The sequence below is a fragment of the Pongo pygmaeus genome, chromosome 6 (genome assembly GCF_028885625.2).
Source record: "Pongo pygmaeus isolate AG05252 chromosome 6, NHGRI_mPonPyg2-v2.0_pri, whole genome shotgun sequence".
NCBI classification, from domain to species: domain Eukaryota; kingdom Metazoa; phylum Chordata; class Mammalia; order Primates; family Hominidae; genus Pongo; species Pongo pygmaeus.
Window position 1 is genome coordinate 79301186 of NC_072379.2, and position 23997 is coordinate 79325182.

Consider the following 23997-nt stretch of genomic DNA (forward strand, 5'->3'; position numbering starts at 1 on the left):
GCAGAGTTCCCATCTTCTCCTTCGAAATGTAATCTCTTCATATAGTGAATGTCATGCAGGGCTTGAAGTCAAAATGCTCTTTGCAGGACAATATTAAATATTGATATTTTAAATTCTATCATACAAACTATCATTTTAGATGAAATTATGTATTTAGTAATTCTAAGTTTAAATTGCTATTAATGTTTGGTTTATTTTAATTGAATATAAAATCATGATTATGACTACAAACATCTAAAGAACAGTTATAAAAGTAGATAGTTGTTTACAAGTTTTTTTCCTTGAATAACCATTTTTTCCTTATTCATGCATTGTATCTGCCTAATACTTGCTTGAAAATTAATGGTGGCTCTTTCTAGAATTTAAGGAAAATTTTGGAATGAGAAACCTGAAATTCCATCAGTTTTTTTCCCCTACAAACTGTGAAAAGACCACCATTATTCAATGTTGGCAGCATAACACCTCTGACCAGTTCCAGGAAGGGTCACATGGAGCACAAATTGAGAAATACAGGTTTGTACCATGCTGAGTTCTACATGCTTCAAGGTCCTGTAACCTTGGAGACCTAGAAGGAGCAGAAAGAAATTGCACTCCTTTAGGGGATAAAAAACATTTAAATATATCTGGACCTAAAACATTAAAATATATTTGATGTATTTACATATTTTCATAACAGGTATAAATCATAATTGAATTTCTGTGGTGAAAATTTAACCCAACTTTAGCAATAAAAAGATGCCTGCAGGATAGAAAAGCATTTATATGTGAAGGGAATGCTTTCATTATAATTGGTTCATACCATAATTTGGCATTTCATATAAGGTAGCTCAATACTATATTTACCTTCCTTTCTCTCCTTAGCAAAAACAAAAGAGTTTACATATATTAAAGTATTCTCAATATATAACTATCAAACAGAAATATTTACATATGTGGCTATTTAGAATTATCCCTAAGATGTCCTTTTAGCTCTAAAACTTATGTGCTGCATCACCCCCACCTTATAATTGCAAAATATTAAAAAACTGCAGCTCAATTTATAATAAAAAAGTAAACATTTAAAAATAAGATTAATATAATATTTTTCATTACCTTTAAAACTCTTCTTTAACATCTGACATACTGGGCATGATTAATGTTCAACTCCAGTAAAAACATAATATATACTTGGTTTTAAACTTTATAAAGTGATTTTGTAACTAGAAATTTGGGATGGTAAAAGGAAACATATACACTTCAATTTTTCTCCTGAACTTCCATGCTTAAAAAAAAAATTATGGTTTCATTTATTGCCTTCAGCATTTTGGAAATACATTTCCAAATATGTAACATTTAAAATATGTGAGGGATACAGGTGAGTTGCTAGTTAAAGACTACATTATCATTAGCAGAATTGCTGACTTAACATAGCTGGTCCAGATTAGTAAAGGAATCCCTGCCTAATATCAGTAATACGTTCCTGAAAATCAAATGGGTGGGAAAATATAATGGCAAGCCTATTTCCCATCACTTTAGATGGGAAAAATTACAATGTGGAATACATCATCTAAAACCCTCAACCAATTTCTTAAAACATAACTAAAACACAGTAAAAACACCTATATATAAGTAGCAAACTATGATGTGAGCATGTTAAACCTCTTTCCTGATCACCAATTAGTATGGTTGTTAATCACTAGCTGCTTTGTAGCAGTAATATGGTCTCCCTTGGTATCAGCAATACCCAAAATGCACAACATTTTTTATGGCAGTGGGTATACCATTCAAAATGTTTACTTATGACTCTGACAATCTATTAATTTCATTTAAAATTGAACTCCAGACTATTTCCAATTGTTTTGAGTTTAGAAAGACATAAATATAAACGTTTTCTATATAGACACAGACTGCAGAGCTTTACTGAGATATACATATAAATACCTTTCCATGAAGTTTGGGCATGAAAAACAGGGGCTCTACCAAGAAAAGATTATCCAGGGAGATAGCATTATAAGCACATCTGTCAAACATCAGTGCAGACATTTTCAGCTGCAAGTAACATAAATCTAGCTAAAAGTGGCTTAAACTTTAATGGGGGAATTTATTATCTCACCTAAAAAGTCCAGAGGTAAACAGCTCCCAAGTTAGTGAATACGTCAGTTCAACAATGTCATCATGGTTGCTTCCTCCTTTTACTCTGCCATCTTCGACATGTTACCTCTGTCTCAAGCTAGCTCTCCTAAGCAAAGTTGGCAATGATAGATAAAATATCAACAGCCATTTCACCCAGATCAAATAACTGCCACAGGAAGAGGTGGCTGTCTCTTCTGTCTGTATCTGCCCATGAGTCTCTCAGTTGATCTTCCTTCATGTCCAGTCAGAAATGTGATGGGTGCCTATTCCTAAGCCAATCACTGGCAAGGTGAATTAGACTACCATGACTGGCTCAGGCAAATGAGCACTGACTTTCTGGGGCTGGGAATAAGGTTGGCTCTCCTAAAATGCATGGTCAAGCAGAGGTAGGGAAGTAAAGGAAGCCCCTCCTCCCCAGAGTAAGGCAGGCTTACTCTGAATGCTTACTAATTTGCATTTATATAACTAAATAAAATAAGTATAATTTAAATCCAAGTAATAGATAAGTTAAACAAAGACTTATTTTCATTGGAGAAGATACTTTAATAGAAGATATTACCAAGTTTTCTAACCAAATATTAAACGATTTACAAGTCATTACAAAACCTATTAACAATATACAGACTGAGGATCAGCTTTTTGATAGTCATGTGCTTACAATTTTGTAAAATATGCAGCGGGTTAGATGTCCTTTAGGAGATTACAACATAATTGGCAAGACATACAAAAATAAAGGTGTAAATAACATTACAAAACAATAATATAGGAGCTGCTACAAAATACCATGTGATTAAGAAGCAAATAAATGATAGAAGATTCACAACATGAGATCAAAAGGAGAGCTATCTAGAAACTGAGGAAGCCTCAAGACAGATTTCATCTGAGATCTTTACACTGAACGGGACACAGACAAAATGAAACAAGCTGGGCACTCTGCATGAGGAAACACTGGGTTGAGGGCAAGGGAGCAGAAAAACACCTTGGATTAGAATAATCAGTGAAAAGGCAAACCATGAGCAAATAATCACTACTAATTATAAGTAAGTTTTCCTTTTTAAGATAACAAGTAAAAAGGTTCTCACATTCTACTTTCTGAAGCCAAACTAGTAAACCCAATGAGATATGTATGCCCCACCTGAAAACAACTCTCCCCACCTTTACCATTAAGATAAAAATGTCCTAAGAAATCACAGCCCAAGTAGCTAGTAAACCAATGTAACATCTAAAAAAGCAATTCTTAATATTTTGGGGGTTACAGATCTTTGAGAATCTGATGTAATGCAGGGAATGTTCTCCCCCCGAAAATACAAACCTAAAATTTTACATGTAGTGTCAGAAGTTTCCAGACCACTGCATGCAGCCCTCCAAACTCAACATGGGTTAAGAACCCTTAACATAGCAACAGCAACAGGGACAATGGCTGCTTATCTCAGTTATCAACTTCTTCAAGCCATCCATCAACAAGCTATTTCAGGAGTTACAGTTTTCCTTTGGTGCTGCCAAGCATATTTTCAGCTGGTGCATCAGGAAATGATGGATGCCAGAAATAAAACTAAGTCATTCCATAAGTTTACAGCTTAGTTATTTGACTTAGAATACTTAAAATTTTCAGAGCAATTACTCCTTTAAGTCAGTAACACTATAGTGTAAACCTTGAATACCATGTATTTAATACTTATCACTAAAAATATGTGTGTGTATATATAGTCATAAAAGTACATATCATTTTTGATGGAAATACCAGTTGTAGGAAGTGAATCCTTTTCAAATTTAACTGATAACCAGAGTTTGGCAGCAATTCTCTTTAATAATGTTCTGCTAGTTAATGCACACTTTAAACACTTCAGCTTTTAGCGGATGTGAATAGACTTTCTGGTGGACTGATCATATAAGCATAGATCGGCCTTCCAGTCTGAGATAAGGGAAGGCCTATATGTGGCCCTGGCAGGGTGCACATCATTCCTTTGCCTACAACATACATCATTAGTGATCCCCAAATTCTTTCCAGCTAAACTAAGTGCTACCTCAGAATCATTCTCCCAAGCATTTCACTGAACTGCCCAGGCTCAGCAAAAGAATTACAATTTCTTTGTACTCCCTTTTGTCAGTGCAGATCTGTGTACAGTTTCCTTTTGCTTTATCTCCTCCAAAAATGTAATGAAGACACCACGATATCATTAACATTTCACACAAAAGGAAAATGAGGCTGAAATGGTAAGTAGCCTGCTCAAAATCACACAGCAAATAAATGACAGAACTTAAATAGAATCCAAATACTATTATTTCCAGTTCAGTACCTGTATTACTTAGGGCTTGGTTCATCCGCAAATGACACAATAAAATAGTTGCTCAAACAGAACAGAACTTTGTGTCTCACATAAAGGAAGTTCAAAGGAAAGCTCAAAGGACTGGTATGGCAACTTCACAACTCTTTGACTTCACTCTTCAGCTATCCTCACAACGTACCCTAGTTCTCATGGTCTTAGATGGTGGCTAGAATTCTACATAATCATCATATCCACATTCCAGGATAAGGGAAGTGGGGGCAGGGGAGAGGAGTAAGGAAGGTACACAGCAGTGTGTTTTTAAAAGATTTCCTAGAATCTGCAACACAACATTTCTTCTTATATCCCATTGGCCAGAAGCTTCATCATAATCTTCACACCTAACTGGAAAATGGCCACATGGCAAGATAAAGGGGGAAACAGATATTGAGGGACTAGTAGTGTCTGCTCCATATCACAATGAAGCTAAAGAAGATTTAAAAGGTTAAATTATCAGGTGTTCCGAAAAATAACCTGCAGCATGATGGTTCTGGAAAGTTTATTAATTTGTTGTTGTTGTTTCTCTGACTTACTCTGTCAACCTGGTATGAGTATACGCGCATGCTTTCTCAGTGATGCATTCAGGACATGATGCTGCAATTAGTTTTTTCATTAAAAGATAATTCTCAATCTTGGTGAAACTATAAAAATTATCTACATTTTTAAAAAATTGTCAATAAATTTCTGATAAAAAATACAAAAAAACAAAACCCATAACTTTACTGCTTTAAAATGGTCTGATAGTTCCTTACTGCCAATGGGATAACATTCTAACATTTGAGAAGGCCACACAAGGCCCACAAACCATGTTTCTGGACACACTTCCCAATAGTGGCCCTAATACACCCTCTCTATTCGGCCAAGAATACTGGCCCTGCCTATGTATCAGATTCTTCTGAAGCTATATAACTTTACACAATCTGCCCCACCACCTGGAATGGTTTTGCTCCTCTACCATACCTTATAAAAATAATTATTCCAGCAATTCTCAGACATCAGTATGCATAAAAATACTGTAAACAGTCATCTCTTCCCAAGTAGCTATACTAAATGCATTGCTTGCTTAAAATGCTGATTCTCTGGCTATAGCTCCCAAAATTCTGTTTCACTAAGTGTGGGCAAGGCCCAGGAATCTGGAGCATCCCTAAGAAGCAGCAGAGCACCTGGGATAGAGAAAGTGCTCAAGAATGTTCACTTATCGATTACTACAATCAAAAAAAAGATACCACACTAATTTACCACATTCTTCTTACTTATTTTATGAGATACTATTCTTCCAAGGTAAGACCATAATTCTATCATGATATAATGAAGGAAGAAAACACTTAATTTTTTTTTTTCAGATCAGGAGTGAAAGTTTATTAAAAAGCTTTAGAACAGTACGGAAAGGAAAGAAAAGAAGAAAAGTACAACTTGGAAGAGGGTCAGGCAGGCAACTTGAGAAACCAAGTGGGCCAACACTTAAATTTTTTAGAACTTCACATTTATAAAGATTAATGTGGCCGAGCACGGTGGCTCACGCCTGTAATCCCAGCACTTTGGGATTACAGGGGCAGGCGGATCATGAGGTCAGGATATGGAGGCCATCCTGGCCAACATGGTGAAACCCCTTCTCTACTAAAAATACAAAACTTGGCTGGCGTGGTGGCGCACACCTGTAGTCCCAGCTACTTGGAAGGCTGAGGCAGGAGAATCGCTTGAACCCATGAGGCAGAGATTGCAGTGAGCTGAGATGGCACCACTGTACTCCAGCCTGGAGATAGAGCAAGACTCCGTCTCAAAAAAAAAAAAAAAAAAAGATCAATGTGTAAGCCCAATAATAATTCTTCCCTTCATAATATGCATTGGTTGCATGCAATGAATAAAAAAAAAACAGATGTTCAATATGATAATTACTTAAGTATAAAAGAATATTGTAGTACTAAGATTACCAGAAAGACATTCAGGTCTTCCAACCCTATATGAATTACTCATACAAGGTAGAATATTCATACGGTACATTTTACTTAGAGTCTCATCCTCATTATCTATATCTTTAATATAATGAAACAATAAAGTTCAAATAAATATGAAAGCCACTCATCATAATTTTTGAGTTAAATCTGACAAAATGTGAAGTTACAGCATTAGTAAAGCCTGTAAGGAAACAGTAGGAGAAATTCCATTTACATAACATGGTGTGCATACTTAAAATGTTTTCCCTACAGATATTGTATGGAATAAGCACCCTTCAAGGAAATAGCACCACAGTACAACAGTCAACTACCCCCAAATAGCTGTATTAAAACATGGCTGCTTGAATGCATTAGTCTGATATTTAAAAAGTACCTCAGATGTTGGTTTGAAAAGTTTACTGGTGTTAATCTGTCAAATAATTTCACATAAATTCATAGCTGTACTATGGCTAAAGCCAGAAAGAGTCACAGATCAGTTGGAATTCACATTGTATAATTAATTTAATAAAATGCTTCCCAGTTGTTCCACTGATTTTTCAAAAAACATCTAAGGTTTCAAAAACTGTCAGCCCTCCGTATCCATGAGTTCCTCATGGGTGGATTCAACCAACAGTGGATCAAAAATATTCAGAAAAAAAAAATACTTGTGGTTGCCAAGCGTGGTGGCTCAGGCCAGTAATCCCAACACTTTGGGAGGCCGAGGGGGGTAGATCACTCGAGGCCAGGAGTTCAAGACCAGCCTGGCCAACATGGTGAAACCCCATTTCTACTAAAAATACAAAAAAAAAAAAAAAAAAAATTAGCCAGGAATGGTGGCACACGCCTGTAATCCCAACTATTTGGGACTCTGAGGCATGTGAATTGCTTGAACGTGGGAGGCAGAGGTTGGAGTGAGCCAAGATCATGCCACTGCCACCAGCCTGGGTGATGGAGTGAGACACTGTCTCAAAAAAAAAAAAATTGCATCTGTGCTAAACATGTGCAGGCTTCTTTTCTTGTCATTATTCCTCAAACAATACAGTAAAACAACTGTTTACATAGCATTTACATTTCATGAGGTATTTTAAGTAATCTATGGATGATTTAAAGTATATGGGAGGATGTATGTAGGTCACATGCAAAAACTATGCTCTTTTATATCAGAGAGTTGAGTGTCCATGGATTTTGGTAGGAGCGGGGGTCTTGGAACCAATTTCCCACAGATACCAAGGGAAAACTTTATATTACTCATAGAAAATGAATTTCAGCTGGAAGCAGTGGCTCACGCCTATAATCCCAGCAGTTTGGGAGGCCAAGGCAGGCGGATCACCTGAGGTCAGGAGTTTGAGACCAGCCTGGCCAACATGGTGAAACCCTGTCTCTACTCAAAATACAAAAATTAGGCAGGCGTGGTGGTGCGTGCCTGTAATCCCAGCTACTTGGGAGGCTGAGGCAGGAGAATCACTTGAACCCAGGAGGCGGAGATTGCAGTGAACAGAGACCACGCCATTGCACTCCAGCCTGGGCAACAAGAGCAAAAACTCTGTCTAAAAAAAAAAAAGAGGAAAAGAAAACAAATTTCATTTCATAGGATTATGTATGAAGCTTTCTGCTCTTTTTCTATTTAATGATTTAATATATTGAAGGAAATGTAATTACTCAGAAATTCTGTGGTTTTATTTGCTTTTTGTTTGTTTATGGCTCAACTAAAAAAGAAACTGTAACTTTATATTTTATGAAGTCTTTTTCAAAGTGTCTCAACACATTATTTGATGATGTACAATTATTAGAGAGTGAACTGTAGTGCTTCTCAGCCTTGCATGAACTCTAGAATCATCTGGAGAACTCTGGGGGGAAAAAATCAATTCCTGGGCCTAATCCCAGGACCTTTTAATCAGAATCTAGGAATGGGTCCCAGCACCAGTATTTTTTTCTAAGTATCCCCTAATGCACAGAATGGTTAGAATCACAGAGTTAGAGAGATAGATCCCTAATTTACATTTGAGTCAACTAAATCCACTAAGTCCCCGAAAAAAATGAATGACTTTCCCACAATTAATTGTGCCAAACAGAAGGCTCAGTTCTGCCTCTGAGTACAGTTGGCACTCCTCTTCCTTCATGCAATTGCCTTTCACTGTACATTCAAGGAGTTAAGGAAGGGTGGTGCACCCCACACGGGGACGGCCTAACCTAACTTTTTCACCTCCGAAAAACTGAAACTGAAACGCTGCTAGATTAACAGGTAAACCAGAATCAGGTTAACAGTGACTGAAAATACTGTTAATTCTATCCATTAGACACACAACTCCACATTTCTTCATAGAAAAACAAGCATCTACATAATGAAGTTAGTTGAAAAATCCTGGCATACTTGCTTTACAATTTAAAGGTCAAAAGTAAAAACACAAAAATTGCTAAGTAAATTAAATGTAAATCGAGTTTTTCTAGATATCCCGATACGTGGGTAAGGAGACAGCGACAGGGTAAGTTGCTTTTTAATCCATGAACACTCTAATTTTTTAAAGATCTGGTATACATTTTTTGTAAGAACAGGGAATAAAAATAGGAAGCACATGTTGAAAACCTGTTTAGTTTTTGTCACTGTTTTAATTAAAGCCTTCAACCCTACACAAAATCAAAGTGACTTACTGTCCCTCATTCCTTAGAATGTAAATTTTTATGTACACAGCTAAATTTCCACTTTTAAATAAAGGAAACAACACAGAGATGAAGAGACTACCTTTAAAAGTTCCATATAAAAATATGATAGTTTAACTGAAGTACGTATATGTGGTTTGGTTCCCAGAATGAGGAATTCAGTAGGAGATAATCGTAAAAATCACTCACTTCTTTTCAATATCTGACTGATCATTTAGACTGGAAAACAGAAGCTGAGACTAAATTACATATTTCAATGTGTTTTAAGTATTTTAAAAGGTGAAATCCAAGCTGCTGTGAATTATTAAATTCTGGTTCTACATTCAGCAAGTGTTACAAAATAATTAGCTTAATGGAAACTAGAAGTTCTTATGCCCTACTTTAAGAAGCACCTGCATATTCTGAAAACCATGATGCATTTCAGTTGTACTGTAACCCAATTCCTTTAATCTCTACAATAGTGTTTGCCCAATTTCATTCTGCCTGCTTCAAAGATATATTCAATATTTGGTCAACAATATTAGTGAACCAACAACAATATCTAAATTGTTCCTTTTCATTTATATCCTATTATTTTTTGTTGTTATTTTTCCTTCTTTTTGCTATAACATAATAAGCTAATTCATGCTTTTGTCTTAGTTTTGAAAGAAATTATACCCTAACATTTATGCAATATCCCTTTTCCTAACTTAAAATAACTATGAGCTTGCCACTACACTAGTAAATTTGTAATCAACTTAAAGATAATGTCTTAAAAGTACAATTAAACATGTCATAATAGAAGAAAACCCTGGTAATTACGAATAGTGCCGTGCTTGCTGGATTTTTAAATAGTAGTATAAGGCTAGGAAAAATCGCCACCCAGTGATGCAAATGAAAAGTGCAATTTGTTTTTGTGTAAAATGAGTACCCTGGAGGATTACTTCAACTTCATTACTGAATGAAGGAATAGCTATTACCTTCTTACGTGAATAGGAACTGGTTACAAGGGAAAGGATGTTTTTCTACAAGAATTTTTTTCCCTTATTCTTATTCAGCACACTAGACATTTTACAAAGGCTAAAAGCTTTGGAAATCTTAATGCGGAGAAAGGTTTTCCATCCAAATGTGAGCTAACTGTATATGAACAGCCCAGATATTCCTATTACCAAAACAAGTGTCTAGACTCTGCCCAGACCTGAATTTCAAGTCATGATGTGTTGATTCCATCAACTCTGCAATGCCATCTAATAATTGTGACCTAAAACCTATTTGTGTTAAGCAGAAATGCTTGCCTAGGGGAAAAGGTATTCTCAAGTGGAAAAAAATAGACAATCTATAGCTTAAACAACATAATTTACTCTGACCTTTCTAGAAATGGGTTATAAAGGCCACATAAGGAGATAATCTAACAAATTCTATAGGGTCCATATTGATAAAAAGTTGTTGCTACAAATATAATCATGTTTATAAGTCTTTACTTAGTTGTATCATTTAGACATCAACAAACACACAAACCAACAAAATATATTTATTTTTCTGTAATGTACCTATTGCACACAATGCCACAAAAAAAGTTATGTGGATATATGCTAACCACAATATATGTGTATGCAACTAAAAAAACTATCAGAACTAATAAATAAATTCAGTAAGGTTACAGGATACAAAATCAACATACAAAAATCAATAGCATTTTTATATGCCAACAGCAAACAATTTGAAAAAGAAACCAAGAAAGTAATCCCATTTATAAAGCTACCAGTAAAATAAAATACTTAGGAATAAATATAACCAAAGTGAAAGATCTCTAAAATAAAAATTATAAAATACTGATGAAAGAAACCAAAGAGAACACACATAAAACAAATGGAAAGATATTCCATATTTATGGGTTGGAAGAACCAGTATTGTTAAAATGTCCATACTACCCAAAACAATCTACAGATTCAATGCAATCACTATCAAAATTCCAAAGACATTCTTCACAGAAATGGAAAAAATAATCCTAACATTTATATAGAATCACAAAAGACCCAGAGAAGCCAAAACTGTTCTAAGTAAAAACAACAAAATTAGATGAATCACACTACCTGACTTCAAATTATACTAAAAAGCTATAGTAACTAAAATAGCACAGTACCAGCATAAAAACAGACACATGGACGAATGGAACCAAATACAGAACCCAGGAATAAATTCACACATTTACAATGAACTCATTTTCAACAAAGGTGCCAAGGACATACATTGGGAAAAGGAAGTCTTGAATCAGTGGTGCTGGGAAAACTGGATATCTATATGCAGAAGAATAAAACTAGACCCCTATCTCTTGCCACATACAAAAATCAAATCAAAATGGATAAAATACTTAAATCTAAGACCTGAAACTATGAAACTACTAGAAGAAAGCATTGGGCAAATGCTACAGGACAGGAATCTGAACAAAGATTTCTTGAGTAATACCCCACAAGCACAGGCAACCAAAGCAAAAATAGACAAATGGGATTACATCAAGTTAAAAGGCTTCTGCACAACAAAGGAAATGATTAATCAACAGTGAAGAGACAATCCACAGAATGGGAGAAAATATTTGCAAACTACTCATCTGACAATGGATTAATAATCAGTATATATAAGGAACTCAAACAACTCAACAGGAAAAAATAAAATAATCCAATTTTAAAATGGGCAGAACAGGCATAGCAGCTCACGCCTGTAATCCCAGCACTTTGGGAGGCGGAGGCAGGAAGATGGCTTGAGCCTAAGAGTTCAAAAGTAGCCTGAGTAATATAGTGAGTTATTGTCTCTTAAAATATATATATATATATTTATCTATATATATTTATCTATAAATTAAATATATAAATATGTATTTATCTATATATTAAATATATAAATATATTTATAAATTAAATATATAAATATATTTATAAATTAAATATATAAATATATTTATCTATAAATTAAATATATAAATATATATTTATCTATATATTAAATATATAAATATATATTTATCTATATATTAAATATATAAATATATATTTATCTATATATTAAATATATAAATATATATTTATCTATATATTAAATATATAAATATATATTTATCTATATATTAAATATATAAATATATATTTATCTATATATTATATATATTTATCTATATATTAAATATATATATTATCTATATATTAAATATATAAATATATATTTATCTATATATTAAATATATAAATATATATTTATCTATATATTAAATATATAAATATATATTTATCTATATATTAAATATATAAATATATATTTATCTATATATTAAATATATAAATATATATTTATAAATGAAATATATAAATATATATTTATCTATATATTAAATATATAAATATATATTTATAAATGAAATATATAAATATATATTTATTATATAAAATTAAATATACAAATATATATTTATAAATGAAATATATAAATATATATTTATTACATAAAATTAAATATATATTAAATAATATATAAATATATATTTATATATATCTGAATAGATATTTCTCAAGGCATACAAAATGACCAATAGGTATATTAAAAAAACATTCAATATTGTTGATCATCAGAGAAATGCAAATCAAAATCACAATGAGATATCATCTCAACCCAGTTAAAATGGCTTTAATCCAAAAGATAAGCAATAACAAATGCTGGCAAGGATGTGTAGAAAAGGGACCTCATACCCTGGTGGCAGGAATGTAAATTAGTACAGCCACTATGAAGATGAGTATGGAGATTCCTCAAAAAACTAAAAACAGAACTACTATATGATACAGCAATTCTATTGCTGGGTACATACCCAAAAGAAGAAATCAGCATACCAAAGAGATGTCCACATTCCCATGTTTATTTCAGTACTATTCACAATAGCCAACATATAGAATCAACCTAAGTGTCTCCATCAATAGATGAATAGATAAAGAAAATGTGGTACATATACACAATGGAATACTATTTAGCCATAAAAAAAGAATGAAATCCTGTCCTTTGCAACAACATAGATATGGTACTAGAGGAGATCATGTAAAGTGAAATAAACCAGGCACAAAAAGGCAAATTTCACATGTTCTCACTCATATATGGGAGCTCAGTTTTTTTCTAATTGAACTCATGGAGATAGAAAATAGAATGATAGTTACCAAAGGCTAGGAAGGGTAGCAGAAAGAGGGAAATAAAATGGGGATGGATGATGGGTACAAAAATACAGTTAGATAGAAGGAATAAGATCTAGTATTTGGTAGCACAATAGGGTGACTATAGTTAACAATAATCTATTGTATATTTTTAAATAACTAAAAGAGTGGAAAGTGAATGTTGCTAACACAAAGAAATAATTGCTTGAAGTGATAGATATCCTAATTACCCTGATTTGATCACTACACATTATATGCCTGTGTCAAAACATCACATGTACCCTGTAAATATATACAACTATTATGTACCCATAATGATTAAAAATAAAAAATTTAAAACAAAATAGATGTGTGCAAGTATGTGTCCATGTTAATAAAATCATTAAAAGCATTTTCTATTTACCATTTGACCTACTTGACTTTTTCCAGAATATTTTATACAGTATGCTCTGAGACTAAAGTAGATATTGTATATGTCAGTATAGAATGATATGATAAAAAGAGAAACCTAGCGGAGCAAATCAATTTTTTAAAAAAGAGTTTACCAGATAATTAACTATAACTTTAAAGACAATTAACTATATTCCTAATAATCTGTCAGGATCTTTATCTGTCAATTCAGTTAAGTTCTTCACCATTGAAGGATGTTTTCACTAATTAAACCATATATACCAACTTCCAATTTCAACTTCATCAAGGAGTTTTCTGAAATATTTTAAAATATTTTAAAAATATTTAAACTATTAAATAGTAAAAAGTTTGGGTTAGCCAAAATAAAAGCCAAACTTTATGAACAGTAATACAACCACCAACCTTCTTTTATTAAAACAAAATAAAAAACAGCACTTTCTCTTTTCAATTGTAGAGAATACAACTTTTTTTTTTAAACAAAGAGGTTAGGATGTCAATAATGTCTTAGAATTAAAACTGATGATATAACTTTTTTTACAAAAAGATGGATAGTTTAGTGGTTTAGAGGACAGGCTCTGAAGTCAGATTGCTTGGGCTAATTCCAGATCTGCTACATACTAGCTGGAGAAACTTGGAAACATTAAATCCTAGCCTGTGTATGGTGATATAATAGTACTACCTCACTCACAGGGTTGTTCTAAGCATTTTACACACATTAATTCATTTAATCCCCTCAATAACTTCATGGGGTAGGTACTGATATCGTGCTCATTTCCTAGATATGCTAAGTGGTACTAGGAAGGGTAAGTAACTTGCCAAGGGTAGAGAGTAAGTCGTGGAGCCACAAAGCCAACCCAAAGGGTCTGACCCAGGGTCAGCACTTTTAACAGCATGTCACTGTAGAGCCTCTGAGATGCTTCTGCGGAAGAAGGAAGAGGGTATGAGTGATGAAAAGAGAAAGAAGACAGAGGAAGTAAGAGCTAAGAGATGATGCTGACTGATACCATCAAAACTTCAGGAGAGTAATGGTACCCACAGAAGACTATGTACAGAGGATTTTATGAAAATGGTGAAGGGGTGGAGCTTTGCACCTGGGGGGAAATGAGGCTAAACAGAGACAAGCGTCAGCAGACAGAGGAGCTGAAGGGCAAAGAGGCCTCAGTCAACATCTGGGGAACCTGTCTTGTTTGGGTCATTCGAACGAGGTACAGCACCAGGTGCACTGCAAATTAAACTGCTATCCTGGAACTACAACGGAAGTGATTCTTCACCATGACTATTCAACTGCTAGACATATAGTGCTGGGTACGACACCAATCATGCTAGTCGAAGATGGTCCTGGGAAAACTCCTTCAGATGGAGCAGGTGGTACTGAGAGCATATTAGAGTAATTAGGTCCCGGAAATTCCTTCTTAAAATACGAAATTTGGAAGTTTGTGTGCCTTCTGAGGCTCAGTTAAAGAAAGACTACTTCTTAAACTAGTCTTTCCTGGAAAGAGAAAGGAGATCCATAGTAGATAATACTCTGAGGCAGAAGGCCCTGGAAACCGGGCTTCTACTGAGATAGCTACAAGACACACAATGGAATGTCTCATCAGGACTACATGCCACCAGAAATTGGAGGAGATCTTAGCTGCACCAGGAGCCACTGCAGTGGTGGTTAAAATTTGTCTCAGAAATCCTACAAAGTGGCAGAGAAGTAGGGATAAAGTAGATGAATAAAAAGTTTAAGGTCCAGCATTAGGAATTCTGTGTGCTTTCAAAGATGCCAGTACACCCAACTTACATCCTTTAAATGGCTATTTGATAACAAAAAGAATAATGTCAATTTCTAATCATAAAGACAACAGAAAAGAGACTGGACATGGTGGCTCATGCCTGTAATCCCAACACTTTGGGAGGTCGAGGTAGGAAGATTGCTTGAGGCCAGGAGTTCAAGACCAACCTAGGCAACATGGCAAGACCCCTTCTCTATTTTCTTTAAAAATAATTTTTTTAAAAATTTTAAATACATATATAATAAAAACAACAGAAAAAAGCAGAGTTCCCTGTATATGTGTAAAGACTTCAGAGGTATTTTAAAATCAGGAATATACAACAGAGTGGAAAACAAGAGTTTTTTGGAAAAAATTCTGAGAGAAGAATTTATTGTGAAACTCCTGAAAAAGAGAAACTTTACAGGAGGCCTGATGTACCCCTGAAGTTTTCTGTTAGCGAGGCGAATTCAAGAAGTGTGAAAAAAGTAACACTGGCAGCTTTCAAGGAACTAAAATCGGAGTTAACAGAGTCAGTTCTGACTTGGAAGCCAAGGCATAAATTCCTGACACACTAAGAAGGAAGGGTCAGATTAGCAATTAAGTCCACTGCACCCCACCTTATCCCAGTCAGAAGGCTACCCAGAAAATCATCAGCCCTGGTCAAAGACTAAGCCCCACTATTTTACCTCAGGTACAAGGGATCTGGTCTGAAGAAAACAGTTCTGAGCAACCTCCCAGCTACTGCCCCTGTCCCTGGACATACAAGACAGGTTCTCAAAAACAACAGGCCTGCCAGAACATGGCTGTAGAAACGATGGAAAATTCTATAGTAAACTTTATTCACGAGAAAAACTCTATTCTGGTCTCCCAGAGATTACCCTTAAATCTAAGGGAAACATCCCTTATCTCTCAAAGCCTACAGAGCATTGGCTGATGCTAGCAGATGCCAGTCTGACAGGGCCAAGATAAAGGAAGTAAGAGGTAGGAAACCAGTATCTGGAAAAGGAGACCCAGAGAAACATTCCAGGGAGTGAAGACCATATGAGTTAATGCAAATCTTCTCAGAGAAGGAGCAGGAATTTGGTGGGAGGAGGTCCAGCATGGAAAAGGATGAGAACCACAAGGAATCACTGGGTTTGACTACCCTATGCCATACTTTGGAAAGAGAATTTCTGGGAAGAGCATACAAAGATGTTGTGCAAAACTTTTCCTCAGGGGAAGAAATGTGACATGACATGGAGGAAATTTTACTTTTCAGAATCCCCCTGGTGAAAAATATTGTATTTGATTGTAAGAAATATTTTTTAAAGACACTAAAATCTTTAAAATTTGCAGGTATTAATTTTATAATAGAAAATACTCTTAAACAGGAAACACTATTTAACATATTTAGATTTTAAAGTCTATTTCATTCAGCAAATATTTATTGGATGCCTAATTTAATTTCAGATGCTAATTTATGAAACAAGGTTAGTACTATTTATAAGACAGAACTTGAATTCATCAAGGATTCTTGAAGACTTTAGATTTTCCACACTTAAAAAAAAAGGGGGAAAAAAGAAGTGATTTTACAAATTTAACTTGGAGAACACAGCCAAATCAACATGTAAAAAAAGTCTCACTTGATGACACTATTCCAAGTAATTGATGACCTTTATCTTTACAGATTTTACTTTTTAAAAATTAAACACATAAATTAATTCTGAAATTATAAGAAATAATTTAAAATCAATCATATAATTTTCAGGTAATTTTTTAAAGAAAACGTAATTCATCTAATTATTTTGTTTCTTAAAAAGACTCACCTAAAAGGACGAATCCATCTGCTTCTGTCTCTGGTACCGAGGGCTTTTTAGATTCCGGAGGCTTTCTGAAGAAGTGAAACATTGCTGCTGCTGCTGCTGCTGCTACCTGAAATAGAAACATTACACAATGTCAAATTCAGATGCAACTGTAAAACTCTTACCCTTTTTAGTAAAAAGTTAAACATAACGATATAACAATAGTTACTCTTAGGAATTCTATGGCCAGACATAAAACCATGAGCCTTCTCTAGATGTCAGCCAACAAAGCTAGAAAATGATCTTCCAATTTAAACTCCTGTATCCCTTGAAGCTCACAATGCAACCTCTCTCAATTTCTGAAGATTCAGAAAATAACCCAGGAAATCCCTACATAGAAAACTCAAATCAACAGATAACACGAGAATCTGGAAGGATCTTGCTAACCATAAAACAGACACTGGTTTGGGTAATAGGAAAAAACAAAAACAAAAACAAAAAAACCTGTCCAGGTTTCTTGTCATGTTGTAACTACCTTAAGCCTCATAAAACCAAGGCCACCGGAAAAAAAGAAAAACATTTCAAACATCCCCTACTGATGGCTACTTAATTTAAACACTCAAACACTGTACCTGTATTAGTCCGTTCTCACACTGTTATGAAGAAATATCCTCGACTGAGTGATTTATAAAGAAAGGAGATTTAATTGACTCACAGTTTCGCATGGCTGGGGAGGCCTCAGGAAACTTAAAAGCATAGGGGAAGGCACCTCTTCACAGGACGACAGGGAGAGAATGAGTGCCAAGCCCCTTATAAAACCATCAGATCTCATGAGAACTCACTCACTACCATGAGAACAACATGAAATGGCTCCCATGATTCAATTATCTCCACCTCGTCCTGCCCTTGACACATGGGCATTAATACAATTCAAAGTGAGATTTGGGTGGGGACAAAGAACCAAACCATATCAGTACCCATTATAAAATTGCAGCCAACTGTAAATTCCCATCAGTGCAGATCCTTGTGTTGGTGAGATTATTGTGACCATCCCCAATACACACATGCTCACATGCGCACAAATACAAGCACACATACACAACCCTCTTTTCCTACTATTCCCATTGTTATACATTCAAGTAGGCCAACAATTTCTAGAAAACAACTGGGGAGAAAGTTGAAGGGTACTTGCAAGGACACATAGGATTCTGAGGACAGTTCCTTACAAGCCAAAAAAATAAAAGAGAAAGCAAAGAATAATCCTGGTGGCAGCAAGTGCTCCAAGTTTTAGTTTTCATATATTTCACCCATAGCAGAAAACCAAGAAGGGAGGGTGAAGATTTAATCTGAGTGAAAGCCTTCTAGCAACTGAAAATTATACTGGGATTTGTGCTGGTTGGCCTGACCTAAGCTGTAGATCAGAGAAGGATATGAACCCCAACATAAGTGAATGGTAAAAGGAATTTATTTGTTGCTAGAAAACATATCTGGCAGATTTCACTTTTAAAAAAGGAATTCAAAATGGAGAAGAAAAATACAAGCCATGTGAAGAAGAAAACATTCTAATAAGAGAAAAGAACAGCTTCTGAAATCCTTAAAGAAAGTGCTTACTGGATATAGTAATAGATACAAAAGAAAAGTTTGAAAATAGTTTGGCACTCTCTATAGAGAGCAAGGAGAGATGGCCTCTAATGAAACTGGTGAAAAACAAGATTAGATGAAAAGGCAAAAGAAAAGGATGAAAAGACAAGGAATCAAATGAAAAAAGTAACTGAATAAGATAAAGGGAAACCCCCACAAGGAAAAAATGAGGTCAGAAAAGAATTGGTTTGCAAGCAGAAATGTAAGAAAATAGAGTTCAAATTAAATGACTTATACAATCGGAAGAGGCAACTACTTTTCAACCTCGAACAGTTAAAAACAAAACTGAGAAGGCCTTTAAGGAACAACAGCTAATTAAAAATCAGCCTCAGCTAAGGATCAAATAAAGGGTATAGCTGATATTAAAACCTCAGTGTAGACTAATGTGGCACTCAGTAAATTCTTTCTCTTGGGATAAAATGGTTCAGAAAAAAGAGACTAAGGGTGTAGGTCTCCAACTGAAGCCTTGTGGAGCCAAGATATCCTCAAATAAATAAAGAGAAGAGGGGGGCATACACAGAGGTGAAAAAGATAAGAAATACAGGAAATCTAAGAATTATATCTAGCAAAAATTTTAGGTCTGGCTATTGACACACGAAGCTGACTGAAGTTAAGTAGATAAGAAGCCAACAAAATTTTTGAGAGTTGTACTGCAAAAATAATCTGGTCTCAATTCAAAGAGGAATATGATTATTGAATGCTTAAAACAACCCTTAGACACCAATTTTCTACAGATAAGAAGCTGCCAGAGAAAACTGTTCAGCCCCCAAGGAGGCCCAGTGCCCATTTCCGTTGTAGCCAAGGAAGTTACTGAAAAGGAAAAAATTCCAAGAGGGTGAAGCCAATGGCATGGAAGACAATGGATGGAGAAGCCTCTCCCAGGAAGCAGAATCTGGACATAATTAAGGAACATTCTTGGGCCTAAGATAGGGGTCCCCGAAAATTCTACTGTGGAATTGCAGAATTGCTACAACTTTTGACTGTTCTAGCTCTCCCTTTGTTCGCCTTTGTAAATGGGAGTGGTTTTGGCAATTATGCTTACCAGTTCCACCAGGGTGTAAGGGGAAAGGAGGGGCAGATTACTTGTCTTTTTAGTTCATGAAGTCTCCAGATCAAGAGTACCACATCTGAACATGATGAACAGACTCCTGTGTATCAGCCAGAGGCACTGAACTTTGAGCATGATACTATAACTGAATGGGGCAATGAGACAGACTGCCTTGGGGAGGGGTGAGTTACTTTGCCTATAGTAGTAGAGAGAGAGATCTGAATATAGGTGAACACAAATGAGAACCACGGAATCATTAGGGCTGTTTACCAGCTCTGTTTTATGGGGACATAATAGGACAGTTTTCTCTTCCCTCCTTGGAGTTACATGTGACCATGTGACTTACCTTGTTCACTGTGCCACATGCCATTAGTGCTACAAGAACTTTTGTGGATATAGAGAGACCCTTTAGAAAGTGGCTCCTCTTCTAATAAATGAATAACAGCCTTTTAACAGAATGACTCAAATTTCCAATGCCTTTTCATGTCTGGCCACAAGTCAGAAATGGAACAAACATGGATATCACAAAAGTAGTTTTAATAAGTCATTCTCCAACCCCAAAAGTTTAAGTTGTTATAAAAGCCAGACTAAACTCAAGTGTAGTATAAGAAAACAAGCTGTTTTTAACCCAAGTATTGTGTATGGAATTTATAACAAGTAATTAAGTGAAACGTTAAAATTTTTAATGACCTAAAACATCAAATTTAAACACACTGGCTGCAGCAGTCTGTTACATAGCATGACTTACTGGCAAAGCATAACATTATAATCTGTCACTTCCAAACATCAGAACATTATAATATCCCAAATATATTACAGAAGGAAGGATAATTTAGGCTCCAGAAGTCAAGAAATGTGTAGGTATGGAAAAAAACAGGTCAGGAATAAGGCAAAGGAGGCGGAGACTATAGAAAAGAACTGAGAATGGCAACAAAGATTTGCTTTGGATAATTTCAGACAGTTCCAAAATTATTACAAAGGCATCAGTCACCCTCGTGTCTATCACTCCACCAATCTGACCACCAACTTAACTCCTTCCCCAACTACAGTCCACCTCAAGATGTTGTTCTGTGGGAACATGCTTCCTAGTTTACAATAAGAGTCTTGGGATTCCCTTGTATGATCAATACTGCTGCTGATGCTAAAGACTCATACCACTAGGTACCTAAGGTCAGTCTAACCATGTATCTTGAGTAATCCCCTCCATGCATGAAAAGAACATATGCTAAAGCACTAAAATCTGCAATCAGCTTATCTTAATCCCATGATATTTTTTTTGTATCACTCAAAAACACACAGTGGTATAAAAACTTAACCTAGAGTGGAGAAAAGGACTGGCAAATACCATTCTTAGATCTCCCCTCTATGAGGGGTATGGCAAGATTTAGTTACCCTGCATAAGACTAGTAACTGGAAAGGCGAAGGGGAATAACTACAAATGCCACTAACATTTACTGAGTTCCTACAATGTGTCAGACCCTATATCAAAATACTGTATACAACAGTCTCCTCCTTATCCATAGGGGACATGTTCTAAGATCCCAAGTAGACACCTGAAACCAATGATAGTACTAAACCCTATATACAGTATGTTTTTTTCCTATACAAAAGGTCCCCCAAGTAATGTCGCTTCATTTTAATATTGATTAGAAAAAAAAACTTGATTCCCAGCTGGGGCCACTGTCTATGTATGTGTAGAGTTGGCCCATTTTCCCTATGTCTGTGTGGGTTTTCTCCCCAGTACTCCAGTTTCCTCCCACATCTCAAAGCTGTGTCCATTAGGTGGACTGGCATGTCTACATGGTTCCTCTCTGAGTGAGTGTGGGTGGGTGTGTGAGTGCCCTGCAGTAGAGTGGTGTCCTGTCCAGAGCTGGTTCCTCCTGATGCCTTGAGGGCTTAAGCTGCCAGAAGAGCCTCTGGCCAACTGTAGCACTTAACTAGAATAATTGGGTAAATAATTATCTTACTTGTTTTATTAATATTTCTTAAATGTATGTATCACTAACATTCATTTCAATGTTTAACATTAGAAAAGTTTTTATCTTTACTTAGAAGTTGGTGATGTTTTTATGACCAGAAATATGCCATAAGAAACGAACGCCTGCTTATATCAATTAGCCTATGGTAAAACTGGTTTCATTATATGTTGTTTCACTTAAAGTCAGTTTCTAAGAACCTATCCATGATGTTAAGTGAGAATTTACTGTATGTACATGCCTACAATAAAGTTTAATTTATAAATTAGGCACAGTAAGAGATTAGCAATAACTAATAATAAAATAGAACTATAACAATATATAGTAATAAAAGTTATGTGAATATGGCCCCCCTCTCTCCCTCTCTTAAAATCTTATTGTACTGTACTCATATTTTTTTTACTCAGTTGCCATAAGTAACTGAAACAGTAAAAATCAAAACCATAGATAAGAGAGGGGACTACTGTATGCTCTGTCTCCTATAATCCTTACAATAGCCCCACAGGTATACACAATTATTCACATTGTGTAAGTAAAAGAAGTAAAGTAGGACCAGGCATGGTGGCCCACACCTGTAATCCCAGCACTTTGGGAGACTGAGGCAGGCAAATTGCTTGAGCCCAAGAGTCGAGACCAGCCTGGGCAACATGATGAAATCCTGTCTCCACACAAAAAAAAAATTAGCCAGGTGTGGTGGTGTGTGCCTGTGGTCCCAGCTAATCGGGAGGCTGAGGTGGGAGGACCGCTTAAGCCCAGAAGGCGGGGGTGAAAGTGAGCCACTGCACTGCAGCCTGGGTGACAGAGCAAGATCCTGTGTCAAACAAACAAAAAAGAATTGAAGTAAAAAACTAGGTTAAGTATTGGTCCAAGTTTACATAGCTAGTAAAGTAGAGCATAATCTTAAACCAAATCCTATTGGCACCAAAACTGAATGCTTTTCATCAGTAAAGCATCAGAGACCAGAAACACTTGACACTTAGGACATCTGTGTTGGACTTACTTTAATATAATATTTCTCAATGTTAGTCAAATACATTTGATTAATTCCATTTCTGTCTTTGTCAATCCCTACTTTCCCAAGCCTTGCTCAGCTCTATGCTGTGAAGATATTTACTAACTGTACAACATCTATGAGGACCTTCACTTACTTCATACTTTTATAATATAAATATTTATTAAGTGCATAGGCCAGACAATGATCCAAAACTGCAGGTGTAGCAGTGAACTTACATTTAGGGAAAAAAACCTGCAACCTCAGCCCATCATATTTCTGAGGCAATCCTTAGCAGAATTAAGAGTAATTTAAGTGGAGGGGACCTGTATAATCCTGCTGCCCCAAGCCTAGTATGTGGTAAGCTCTAAGCACTCTTGCTTCTAATATGCATGGCCTTGATAGCTGGACTTCTGCCTGGAGTTCCCAAGCATTCTCCAGTCTCATTTCCTTCTCTGTAGTTTTCAGTATTTTTTAAATTGTCTACAATGAGCAAATTTTACATTTATAAACAGGAAACATACCAAATTTTATTCTCAAAAACCCATTATTAGCTAGCAGCAACTTGCCTAACTGAGCTAGAACCCAACCCATAATGCATCTTAAGACTCAAACACAGGGATCCTGGAACTACCTCTATATAGGTGGGGGATAAAGAATTCACCTGTCAGCCGGGCACAGTGGCTGACGCCTGTAATCCCAGCACTTTGTGGGGCCGAGGCGGGTGGATCACCTGAGGTTAGGAGTTAGAGACCTGGCCTAGCCAACAAGGTGAAACCCCATCTCTACTAATAATATAAAAAATAGCTGGATGTGGTGGCACATGCCTGTAATCCCAGCTACTCAGGAGGCTGAGAGGCAAGAGAATCACTTGAACTTGGGAGGCAGAGGTTGCAGTGAGTTGAGACTCCACCATTGCACTCCAGCCTGGGCAACAAGAGTGAAACTTCGTCTCAAACAATAAATAAATAAATAAATTCACCTGTCCAAACCACAAAATGGGAGAAAATTCTTGGAAATCACATATTTGATAAATAATGTATATAAAGGATATATAAAGAACTCTTAAAACTCAATAATGAAAAAACAGCTCAATAAAAACTGGGCAAAAATATGAACAGCCACTTCACCTAGCAAGATACCTGAACAACAAACCACCACATGGAAAATGACCAGTATCATTAGTCAATAAGGAAAA

General features: G+C 35.5%; 1 protein-coding gene across 2 annotated transcripts in view; it reads right to left on the minus strand.

Moving 5' to 3' along the window:
- UMAD1 (UBAP1-MVB12-associated (UMA) domain containing 1) overlaps window positions 1-23997 on the minus strand; it is a 300107-nt gene that overhangs the window by 250250 nt on the left and 25860 nt on the right. For both annotated transcript variants that reach the window (XM_063667538.1, XM_054496639.2), the window contains exon 2: window positions 17168-17273. In XM_063667538.1, the coding sequence (XP_063523608.1) occupies window positions 17168-17249 (82 nt within the window). In that variant the 5' untranslated portion in view covers window positions 17250-17273. The remainder of the gene's footprint in view (window positions 1-17167; window positions 17274-23997) is intronic.